Here is a 12912-nt window from a genome sequence, read left to right on the forward strand (position 1 = left end):
ATAATTAAGATAATGAGCGATAGAACTGCTGTTAAAACTTAGGTCTTCTTTCTCTGGAAGTAATACTTTTACCATAGCTTCATTTTAAATCAGTTGTCATTTACTTTTTACTTACTTTGTTAAGTTTTTTTTTTTTCTGGTTTGTTTAAATAAGTAAATGAATAAATATTTAACTCCCTCATATGCAATTAGTACAAAAGTGATAAAAATGTCATTTTTACATGTTAGAAATGAGTTTTTAAACTGTGTACCTCAAAATACTGTGGCCAGTCTGCCTCATTTCTGTTCCGATTTTTTTTTTTTTTTTTTTAAATGGCTGCACTTGCAGCATATAGAAGTTACTGGGCCAGGGATCGAATTCAAGCTGCAACTGCAGCAATGCTGGATCCTTTAACCCCTGCACTGGGCTGGGGATTGGACCCATGCCTCCTGAGTGACCCAAGCCTCTGGAGTCAGATTCTTAACCCACTGCACCACAGCAGAAACTCCTCTGTTATGATGTTTTCAAATTGCACATCTTTTTACTAGCTTCATCTTGTTTTAAATGTAATATATATTCATTTATTTGGGATTTTAAATTTTTGAAAGTGTTAATAAGTAATTATATTAATTGGTTAGGATGCAGATAAATCATTACTCTTTGAAGCTTAATGCTGTAAAATAATTAAGAAACAAATGTTATGGTAATTGGCTCCACTATCTGGGACGGTTTATTTCTATATAGAGTTATAGAGCAATATTTCTTCTGTGAGATCAATATGATATTGACATACTTTTAGGGTTTGAATGACAATAAATTGCAGTTAAGAATTTTCAGGTGTACTTATTTTCTCTGTTACCCGTGAGATTTGATCTACCTTTATGAGAAAATAAGCCTTTTTAAGGATATTGTCAAAAAGAAACTTTATGATCATAATATATTAACTTCAAAAATTATTATTAGAAGTCAGAATCTATAATACTTATATCAAACTTTTATGAGACATCTATATTTTTCATAGGATAACATATTTTAAAACTCTATGGCTGTTAAAAGTTGGAAGCTCTCTGTTAACATTTAATGATCTTGTCGGGGAAATATGATTGACACAATTAAGTTGTCTTGCATTTGAGGTACATAATTGATATGGGATGTGAGTAAGATCCTAATTCAGAACATATGATACTCTTGTTCCATTCCATTCAAGAATGAAATTAAAGCGACTTATAAATAAATCTGGTTTTCATTAAAATATGGAAAAAAACATCTGCATGCCAAAGCATTTGCAATACAGCTAAGGATCTATACTCTATATTTCATACTTGGAACATTTTTATCATATAGGATTAAATCCACAGATCAAACAAGTTTTCTAGGAAGTACAAAACTTTCTACTCAAATTCTTTTGGCCTGAAGAGAATGTATATTTAGATCACAGAAGGACAACAGGAGTTCTCTTAGATAACTCTTTTTTTTTCCCCACTTAAGAAAAATTTTAAGATTAGTGTATTCTTCTAAATCTTGATTTATGTGCTTTTTGAGATTTCTTTTTACTGGCTTGTATTTCTCAAGCTGTGGTTTTATTTTGTAAGTTTAATCATTTCTGTTCCTTGGAAAATATTCATTGCCAAACACAATTCAGTTGACTGTGACATGCACATGATATTTAAACTCACTTTACCACGCGCTACTCTGTTGCCTTTGTTGATGAATGGTAAAGAAAGGCATTGTATTTATGGTTGGTTATGTCAACATAACTTCATAAAGGAGAGGAATGTTTAATAATAACCAGTAGCCAAACCAAGGATAGAGAAATTACATTTTTACAATGAAGTTCTTTTTATATTAGGAATTGAAAGTTTTATCCTGTGAAGAGGAGAGTGTAAAGAAACCATAATCTTGAGAAAAGTGGGACAGTATCTGAAAAAAAAAAAAAAAAAACAACCCATAAACTCAGAGAGAGATTCAAGAATAGGGAGTATTTCCATTGCTTCTATTTGTAAGATCATCATCATGCTTTTGCTGACTTTACTGACATATAAAATGAACTTTTTGAACCCGATCATCTCTGAGATCCCTTCTGGCTCTAACATTTCATAACTCGTTCTAAGTTACTGCTCAGAGGAGGTGAAGTTACCTTCAGGCCCACAGTTCAGTGCTTTGGGCATTTGTGACTCCTGTGCACACGAGTGATCGTGACCTGAAAGAGTATAAGTTATAGAGTGTAATATATAATAGTACATGTTACAACGTTTAGGATTTCAAAGTGTTCCTAAGATTCTTATGCAAGAGAAAAGGGGGTTTTTGGTCCTGAGGATTAACACGCTCACTTTGCCCAAATCTTCCGTCATGACAGCAGGGATAGCAGAACTAACAGTTGGAATTTGCTTTGGTGCTCCTTTGGGCCTTTTTTCGTCCTGGCACTGCAACTGTCTGAGTCTGATTTGGGTCCCAGAAGGAAGGCAATTTCAGGCATAGAGTCCCGGGCTTTTTGCCAGCTTCAGAAATTAATTGCCAGGTGTTCCTCAATGAGGGATATTTTGAAGTTCCCATTTTCATACTTATTCAAGAGTGACTAGAAGAGGAATATGCCAAGGAGTATCATGTTGTGTTTGTAATCTGTGTCCTCTCTTAAAACCTCTTGGGTTACCGGGACAGCTTCTGGCCCACTTGCTGGAAATCCTTGTGCATGGTTTTAGTTTCTGGCACAATCACTTCCTAAAGACATGAGTTAGGGTGGAGAAGGGAGCTCTGTGATCGTGGTGTTTCTGCTACTGCTCCTTCCCTTTTTTCTGTTAAATAGGAAGTCTCAGCACCCAACAGTACCTTATAAAGACACATTGAAAAGAACTTCATACACCAGACTGTGCAGGAGACACAATGAATCATCAAGTTTGTGTTAGAAGCCCCAGTTGAAGCCCTTGTAGAGGAAATTATTTCTTTCCTTTTTTTCTTTTTTAAATTGAGATATAATTGACATATATCATTGTGTAAGTTTAAGGTGTCCAACATGCTGATTTAATACAGTTAGATATTGCAGTATGATTACCACAGTAGAGTTAGCTGACACTTCCATTTCCTCACATAATTGTCATTTCTTTTTTGTGGTGAGAACATTTAAGATCCAGTCTCTTAGGAGTTCCCCTGTGGCACAGTGGGTTAAGGATCTTTCCGCAGTGGCTCAGGTTGCTGCAGAGGCACTGATTGGATCCCTGTCCTGGCACAGTGGGTTAAGGATCCAGTGTTGCTACAGCTGTGGCTCAGATTCAATCCCAGACCCAAGAACTCCTGGACATTTTAACAGTGTTAATTCTTCTGATCCACAAACACAAACAGGATATCTTTTCATTTGTTTTTGTTTTCATTTTCGCTCATTTAAGTCTTAGAGTTTTCAGTGTACTGATCTTTCATTCCTTGGTTAGATATTAAGTATTTTATAGTTTTCATGCTATTTTGAATGGGATTTTTTAATTTATTTCTTCTTCTGATGTTTCTTTGTTAGCATATAAAAACTCAACTGATTTCTGTATGTTGATTTTATATCCTTCACCTTTACTGAATTTGTTGATTAGCTCTAACAGTTTTCTGGTTGAGGTCTTTGGGAGTTTCTACGTATAAGATCTTATCTGCAAATAAAGATAGATTTACATATTTTTTTCCAATTTGGATGCCATTTATTGCTTTATCTTGCGTGATCGCTTTAGTTAGGACTTCCAGTGTTTCGTTGAATAAGAGTGGTGTGAGTAGGCACCCTAGTCTTGTGCCACATCTTAGAGAAAAAGCTTTCAGTCTTTCACTGTTGAGTATGATGTTAGCTGTGGGCTTGTCATATATGGTCTTTATTATGTTGAGATTTGTTCCTTCTGTACTAAATTTGTTGAGGGTTTTTATCATGAGAGGATATTGTATTTTGTCATATTCTTTTTTGTATCTATTGAGATGATCATGTGATTTTTATCTTTCATTCTGTTAATGTGCTGTATCATATTGATTGATTTGCATGCGTTGTACATCTTTGAATCCCATGGATAAATCTCACTTAATCATAGTGTATGATCCTTTTTTTTTTTCTTTTTAGGGCCACACATATGGCATATGGAAATACCCAGGCTAAGGTCAGAATTGCAGCTGCAGCTGCTGGCTTACACCGAAGCCACATCTATGCCAGATCTGAGCCACATCTGTGACATACACTGAAGCTTGCAGCAATGCCAGATTCTTAACTTACTGAGTGAAGCCGGGGATTGAACCCACAGTCTCATAGATACTGGTCAGGTTCTTAAACTGCTGAGCCACAACAGGAACTCCATGTATGATCCTTTAAATGTGCTATTGAATTCAATTTGCTAATACTCTCTTGAGAATTTTTGCAGTATCTCATCAGGGATATTGATCTGTAGTGTCCTAATGTGGCTTTTCTAGTAGGGTATGCTGGCCTTGTAAAATGAGTTTGGGAGTGTTCTCTTCTCTCCAGTTTTTTGGGAAGAGTTTGAGAGCATTGGCATTGGTTTTTCTTTACATGTTTGGTAGAATTCACCAGTGAAACCATTTGATTCTGGGCTTTTCTTTGGGGATTTTTGATTACTGATTCAGTGTTCTTACTCACTGGTTTGTTCACATTTTTTAGTTCTTCATGATTTAGTTTGGTATATTGTATGTTTCTGGAGTTTGTCCATTTTCTTAATTTAACATAGTAGTGGGAGACTTTGGCTACCTGGTATAGAAAAAGATAACATTATAGCCAAGAGGAAATTCTGACAGCATCTACCAAATGGTTTGAAAAAGTAATACCTATTGTCTTTGATGCTCCCAGCTCTCAAATTAGCATGAATTTTACTTTGCTACACATTGTGCATATGTATGTATGCATACGTTTCAGTGTACAACTATGACAGCTACAATAAGAAAATAAGAAGCAAAAGTAAATAAAAAGTATATATAATACTATCTCTTACCTAATCATTGTTATCATTTTATTTCCTTTGAATTTCTTCCAAAAAGTGTTTTTAAAACATAAGTAGGATTTCCCATTGTGGTTCAGCAGGTTTAGAATCCAACATAGTGTTGTGAGGATGTGACTTTGTCCCTGGCCTCACTTGGTAGGTTAAAGATCTGGCATTGCCACAAGCTGCAGCATAGATCTCAGATGTGACTCGAATCCAGTGTTGCTGTGGCTGTGGCTGTGGCTGGCAGCTTCAGCTCCCATTTGACCCCTGGCCCAGGAACTTCCATATGCTGCAAGTATGGCTGTAAAAAGAAGAAAATAATTAAAAATAAATAAAACATAGATAATCTTTATTTTGTATTTCTGTTTATTTAGGATTTTCCATTTTACTAAATTGTCTTTTTTAAAAAACTGCTTAACATTCCATTGAGTATGCAGTTTTTGACATAAACATTTTCTATTGTTGGATATGTATGATTTTCCCTTAGCTTTTTAATATTATAATAATGTTATATTCACAACTTCATGCACATAAAATTCTTTATATTTTAATTAATTAAGTAATTAGTTTATTTTTTGCCTTTTTAGGGCCGCACCTGTGGCATATGGAGGTTCCGAGGCTAGGGGTCGAATCAGAGCTGAAGCTGCTGGCCTACACCACAGGCACAGCAATGTGGGCTTTGAGCCATGTCTGTGACCTATACCACAGCTCATGGCAACGCTGGATCCTTAACCCACTGAGCAAGGCCAGGGATCCAATCTGCATCCTCATGGATACTAGTCGGGTTCATAACTGCTGAGCCACAATGGGAGCTCCCAGAATTCTTTATATTTTAGATTATTTTCTTAGGATAAGTTACCACATTTTAATTGCTCTTTCTACATATTATCAATATTTTTCCAAAAGATAATGCTAATTGATAAGATCTAGCAATGTGTGAAGGACCAATTATGCAACGTCCTTGAATATTATTTTTTAAAATAATTTCACTCTTTTAATTTCAACAGCCTTATTATTTCTTTAATTAGCACCAGAGTTTGTGTTTTTCTTCATATGTATTTACTAGCTGTATTTCTTTTTACAATCCTTTTACGAATTGTTTGTTATTATGTTCTTTTTTTTTTTTTTTTTTTTTTTTTTGTCTTTTTGCTATTTCTTGGGCCGCTCCCGCGGCATATGGAGGTTCCCAGGCTAGGGGTCGAATCGGAGCTGTAGCCACCAGCCTACGCCAGAGCCACAGCAACGTGGGATCCAAGCTGCGTCTGCAACCTACACCACAGCTCACGGCAACGCCACTGAGCAAGGGCAGGGACCGAACCTGCAACCTCATGGTTCCTAGTCGGATTTGTTAACCACTGCGCCACGACGGGAACTCCTGTTTGTTATTATGTTCTAAAGTGAAGTCTTTACTATTGAAGTCTTGCAGAATTAACTCTAATTTTTAAAAACTTCAACACAAGTATTTTTATATTGAAAAATTAAAACCGTGTATATGTAAACAAAGAGAAAATAAAAATTTCTAGTAAGTTCCTATTGTGCCTCAGCTGTAATGAGCCTATTATCTATGAGAATGTAGGTTCCATTCCTGGCCTCACTCACGTTACCGTGAGCTATGGTGTAGGTCGCAGACCCAGTCTGATCTCATGATGCTGTGGCTGTGGCTGTGGCTTAGGCTGGAAGCTGTAGCTCTGAGTCGATCCCTAACCAGGGAACTTTCATATGCTGCAGGTATGGACCTAAAAAGCAAAAAATTTTCATAGTGCTGCTACATAGACTACCCATTTTTGATACGTTAATTATATCTTTCTTTTAAAATATGCGTCTAGGTTTTTTTGTTTCTTTTTTTAATAATCAAATACACCGTCGCTTTTTTTTTTTTTTTTCCCCTTTTTTCTTTTGGCCACCCGACAGCATATGGAGTTCCTGGGCCAGGAATCAGATCCAAGTCACAGTTGTAACCTACACTGCAGCTGTGGCAACACCACATCATTAACCCACTGTATGGGGCCAGGGATTGCACCGCTGCCACCGATCCCGTTGTACCACAGCGGGAACTCCTATACCATCACTCTTTTAACCTACCTTTGTTCATTCAGTGTTCTAATGCCTTTATGTGAAAAATAAAATACGTTTTCTCCTGGTAGTTCATGCTTTTTCCTGAAAATTTGAAAAATATAGAAAACTATAAAGAATAAAAATTACCCATCATTCTACCACCCAGAAATAATAGCTGTCTATATATTGCAGTTCCTTTCCATTTTTTTTTTTTTTTTTTTTTTTTTGTCTTTTTGGTTGTTGTTTTTTTTTGCTATTTCTTGGCCGCTCCGCGGCATATGGAGATTCCAGCTAGGGTCTAATTGGAGCTGTAGCCCAGCCTACCCAGAGCACAGCAACGCGGATCCGAGCCACGTCTGCAACCTACACCAGCTCACGCAACACCGATCGTTAACCACTGAGCAGGCAGGACGAACCCGCAACTCATGGTTCCTAGTCGGATTCATTAACCACTGCGCCACGACGGGAACTCCCCTTTCCATTTTTAATGCATCTGTATTTTCCCTCAAAATTGCTATCATAGTAAAAATATTTATGATATATTCATTACATTATAATACTTTTTATTTTTTAAATTTAATTTTACCGAAGTCTAGTTGGTTATTAAATTATTATACTTCTAAAATGTTCTTTTTTATAACTGCCCTATAGTCCCATAATTTATTTTAAAATTGTCATGGTCCTAGATATTTTTTTCTAGTTTTCATTATTTCAGATGTTTTCGGTAGACATCTTTTTACAAAAATATTGTTCTTATTGCTGATTGTTTCCTTATTTTTAATAGTCTTTTATAAATAGTAAGTATTAGAAGGCTCTCAATATACATTGCCAAATTGCTTTTCAGAAAAGTAATTTACATAGTTTATGCTTTCACTGGTTTTGTCTATAGCTCATCATTCTTCATGCATATTGTCTATGATCTTATTTTTAAATATTTGCTAATTTGGTAGTTGAAAAAATGGCATCTTGTTTTGATACATTTCTTAAATGTAAATTCATTAATAAGAATAATAGGATCCTACAAGAATGTATTTTAACAAAAGGAAAAGGCTTTTCCTAATGAGTGGCTATAGTGGTTATAGTGTGTGTATGTGTGTGTGTGTGTGTGTGTGTGTGTGTGTGTAAACACAAACACTGGAGTCCTGTGCCTGAAATAGAACTTTTTTTCCTAATAGGTCTTGGTATCTTGATGGTGAAACACTACTAATAATCATTTGTGTGGGCATTGTGTTCCCTCTTGCACTTCTTCCTAAAATAGGTAAGTCTTCATAGAAGAGAATATTATTTGTTTAGAAGAAAGGAAAAAGAAAGAAGGGAAACAATACCAAGGGGCTTTTAAATTTCACGTTACCACACATTTTTTAGCAGAAGTTTGTTGTGAATAATTTAGAACTGGGACTTATTTTAGGTTGTTCAGCCTTCAGCCTTGCCTAGTTAACCTATTACGTGGTTTGCAGTAGTATTTTGTCTGCCCCACTAAAATAAAATCTTTACAGTGGAACATTAAAGAGCAGCCTTTCCTTACAGTGTACCATTAGTGGTAAGCAGTTCCAATTCTGCTGTACAGAGCTGCATAAATGATCTGTGACAGACAGTTGGAATGTTGTTATTCTCAGCCCTAAACCCCAGATACCAAGCACTGTAATAAAAAACATGCCCAAGATGTATAGCTTTAGCTGCACATTAGGATCACTTTCCTTTTAAATTGCTTTTTATTTTACTGTTATTTTACAGGCTTTCTGGGCTACACAAGTAGTTTATCATTTTTCTTTATGGTGTTCTTTGCTATTGTGGTAAGTTTAAAATATCGTGTATTGCTTATCTCCTCACTAAAATTGAACTTGTGTTAATGTCTTTTTTTTTTTCTTTTAACTCCATTTTGTTTTGGGAAGGTATCCCACTTTATTTCAATGTGTTATTAAAAGCACTTTTATATAGCAAAACTATTTCCTTCATTGTATCTGTTTTGAAGAGGTTTAGCCAGAATAGCATTTCAAATTCACTTTCTCCTGTGGCTAACTAGAGAGAAGAAGGCACCAATGCTGTTAAAACCTTATTTGGAGTATAATAATTCTTTATGTAGGTGTGTGTATCCATTTATTTATGTACACTATTGTGTGTGTATGTGTGTGTGTACTTGGAGGGGGTACTTAAGCATGGTAAGCAGACTGGCCTTAATCTGTAAAATCAATTTGATCATAGTCATCTTAATTTTGCAACTTTGTCCTGTTAACAAAACCAGAGCTTCAGAGGCTTAACCATTGAGGACATCTAGTAAGAATTAGGATGCCTGAATTCTATCTGTTCTGGTTTATTCAGTGTGATTAAGCTTTCATAAAAAGTCTGCTACAAAGAAATTTTTTTTCACGTGTGGAATATTTTTTAAAATTAGCTCATTTTTATTTAGGAAATATCTCAGATGTAAACTTTAATGTTTATGAAATAATTTGATATGAAGGTAAATGAGAATTTGGATTTCTTATTTCCTTTTTTTTTTTTTTTTTTTTTTTTTTTGTCTTTTTGCCTTTTCTAGGGCCGCTCCCGTGGCACATGGAGGTTCCCAGGCTAGGGGTCTAATCGGAGCTGTAGCCACCGGCCTATGCCACAGCCACAGCAAAGTGGGATCCGAGCCGCATCTGCAACCTACACCACAGCTCACGGCAACGCTGGATCCTTAACCCACTGAGCAAGGGCAGGGATTGAACCCGCAACCTCACCTTTCCTAGTCGGATTCGTTAACCACTGCGCCATGACGGGAACTCCCTTATTTCCTTTTAATGCTTCTAAAACAGTTTTTAATACTCCAAAGATTGTATCTTTGTGTGAAATTTTCCTTTTTCTTTTTGCACAGTCAGTACCTGTCAAAACTTAAGTAGGATTAAATTTGTGAACTTCAAATTAAATTAAATTTTAAACTTGCCAAGATAACATATCTAAATGGCTTGATTAAACTCAACATCATAAGCTTGATAAAACCATCCTTTATTATTGAGAAATGCATGAAAGAAAAATGCCATCCAAAAGATCAAGACAACACATCATTAGTTTAAACATATTAATAAAGCCAGACTTCTGAGCTGTCAAAACAATCTAGGATACATTTAACTTAGGCTAAACTATCTTCTGGGATACAAGGACAAAAGAACTTTAGATTATTTAAATGAAGCGAAAGTTACCCTGGTTTCAAGTAGACAGAAATATTTATACTTTAATGAATGCTCTTAAAACTAAAAATACTTAACAGTGTTTACTTTTAACATTTGTTGAATTTATCAACATTAAAATCCCCCCACAGTTTGTTTGACTTGTATCTTACAAGTGAATTGAACATACATTCTTTTTTATTTCTATTTTATTGAAATATAATTGACATACAGCATTGAATAAGTTTAAGGTGTGCAGCATAATGACTTGACTGATGTGTATTGCAAAATGACTACCAAAATAAGTTCACGTCACATCCATAAACACACTTTTTAAATGCCACATTTAGAGGGAAATAACAAATATTTTCATCATAATTTGATTATTGGAAGCATCTACAGGGTTAAGAGTGGCCTGTATTTGCAAACGAACATATGGATATTAAAGAGAGTCAGTGTAGATAACATTGAATATTTTCCTAACAGATAATTGACAGCCCAAGCATTGCATAGTTAGGTGTAATTTGGTTTTATAGCCAATAGTTTGAAACAGGTAAAATGTATTGATACGACACGTCTGTTGTGGTTTTCACAGTTTTCATTTCTGTCACTGCAGATACTCTTTAATTTGATGTAGATTCCTACTGTAGCCATCATATGGAAAGAATACCCTTATTCTGCATTTACTATCGTGCTTTACAAACCATCAGCTCAGATTTTTACCTATGAACACAATTTAAGTTTTGTCTACAATAGGGCAGGTAGCCCAGTAGGTTAAAGAGCCGGCATTGTCACTGCTGTGGCTTGGTCACTGCTGTGGCACAAGTTTGATCCCTGTCCTAAGAACTTACACATCCTGTGAGTTTGGTCAAAAAAAAAAAAAAAAAAAGTATAATAGACAGTGAAGACACTGCATGCTTTTTTCTTTTCTTTACTTTTTTTTTTTAACTTTTTAAAATTCTTTCTGCACATTTATGGCGTATGGAATTTCCCAGGTTAGAGGTCAAATCAGAGCTGCAGCTGATGCCTATGCCATAGCCATGGCAACCTACATCACAGCTTGTGGCAACACTGAATCCTTAACCCACTGAGTGAGGCCAGGGATCGAACCTGCATCTTCCCAGAGATATCGTCAGATCCTTAACCCACTGAGCCACAATGGGAACTCCTTAATTCTCTTTTTAACTAGCATATGGGCATACCTCAGAAATGTTGCTGGTTTAGTTCCAGACTATTGCAATAAAGCTAGTATCACAATAAAACGAGTCACAGGAATTTTTGGTTATGTTATGTTTGCACTATAATCTATTAAGTGTGCAATAACATGTCTAAAAAATGATGTATATACATTAATTTAAAAATACTTTATTGCTTACTTAGCTTTAAAAGGAATAAAAGAATGCCATTTGTAGCAAAATGGATGAACCTAGAAATTATGATACTAAGTTAGAGAAAGATGAATATCATTTGATATCACTTGTATGTGGAATTAAAAGAATAATACAAATGAACTTATTTATAAAGCAAAACAGACTCACAGGCATAGAAGATGAACTTGTGATTACCAAAGGGAGAAAGGGGTGGGGATATATTAGAAATTTGGGATAAACAGATACATACTACTATACATAAAATAGATAAACACCAAAGACCTATTATATAGCAGAGGGAAATATAGTCAGTATCTTGCAATAAACTATAACTCAAAGGAAAAAATACTTTATTGCTACAAAATGTTAATTACCATCTGAGCCTTCAGTGGATTGTAATCTTTTTTGCTGGTAGAACATCTTGCTTCGATGTTGATGGCTGCTGACTGCTCTGTGTAGTGGTTACTGAAGGTTGGAGTGGCTGTGGCAGCTTCTTAAAGTAAAATAACAATGATGTTTGATGCATCGATTGACTCTTCCTTTCCTGAATGGGTTCTTTGTAGCATGCAGTGGTTTGATAGCATTTTACCCACAATAGAAAGGTCTTTCAGAATTGGAGTTAGTCCTTTCAAGCTCTGCCACTTGTTTATCAATTAAGTTTATATAATATTCTAAATCCTTTGTTTTCATTTCAATAATCTTTACAGCATCTTCACCAGGAATAGATTCCATCTCAAGAAACCACTTTCTTTGTTCATCTTTAAAAAACACCTCTGCATACTTTCAAGTTTTATCATGAGATTGCAACAATTCAGCACAGCTTCAGGCTCCACTTCTAATTCTAGTTCCCTTCCTCCTTCTACCACAACTGCAGTGACTTCTTCCACTGAAGTCTTAAATCCTTCAAAATCATCCATGAGGGTTGAAATCAACTTCTTCCAAACTTCTGTTAATGTTGGTATTTTGACCTCTTTCCATGAAGCCCATATGCATTTAACAACATCTAGAATGATGAGTCTGGGAGTTCCCCTTGTGACTCAATGGTAATGAACCCAACTAGTATCCATGAAGATGCAATTCAATCCCTGGCCCTGCTCAGTGGGTTAAGGATCCAGCATAAACTAAAAAAGATGGAATAATCAATCCTTTCCAGAAGGTTTTCCATTTACTTTGCTCAGATCCATCAGTAGAATCACCATCTCTTGCAGCTATAGTCTTATGGAATGTGTTTCTTAAAAAATAAGATTTGAAAGTCAGTATTACCCCTTGATCATGGGCTACAGAATGGATGTTCTGTTAGGAGGTATGAAAATGACATCTTGTCCACCTCCATCTCAGCTCTTGCTTTGTCAATGAGCAGTAATATTTTGAAAGGAATCTTTCTGAGCAGTAGGTCTCAATAGTGGGCTTAAAATGGT

The 12912-nt window shown here is 35.5% G+C and overlaps 1 protein-coding gene across 2 annotated transcripts in view; it reads left to right on the forward strand.

The window, feature by feature from the left end:
• SLC38A6 (solute carrier family 38 member 6) overlaps nucleotides 1-12912 on the forward strand; it is a 65178-nt gene that overhangs the window by 36459 nt on the left and 15807 nt on the right. For both annotated transcript variants that reach the window (NM_001267849.1, XM_013993473.2), the window contains 2 exon segments: nucleotides 8157-8239; nucleotides 8716-8774. In NM_001267849.1, the coding sequence (NP_001254778.1) occupies nucleotides 8157-8239; nucleotides 8716-8774 (142 nt within the window).

This window comes from Sus scrofa, chromosome 1 (genome assembly GCF_000003025.6).
Source record: "Sus scrofa isolate TJ Tabasco breed Duroc chromosome 1, Sscrofa11.1, whole genome shotgun sequence".
In the NCBI taxonomy this organism is placed as follows: Eukaryota; Metazoa; Chordata; class Mammalia; order Artiodactyla; family Suidae; genus Sus; species Sus scrofa.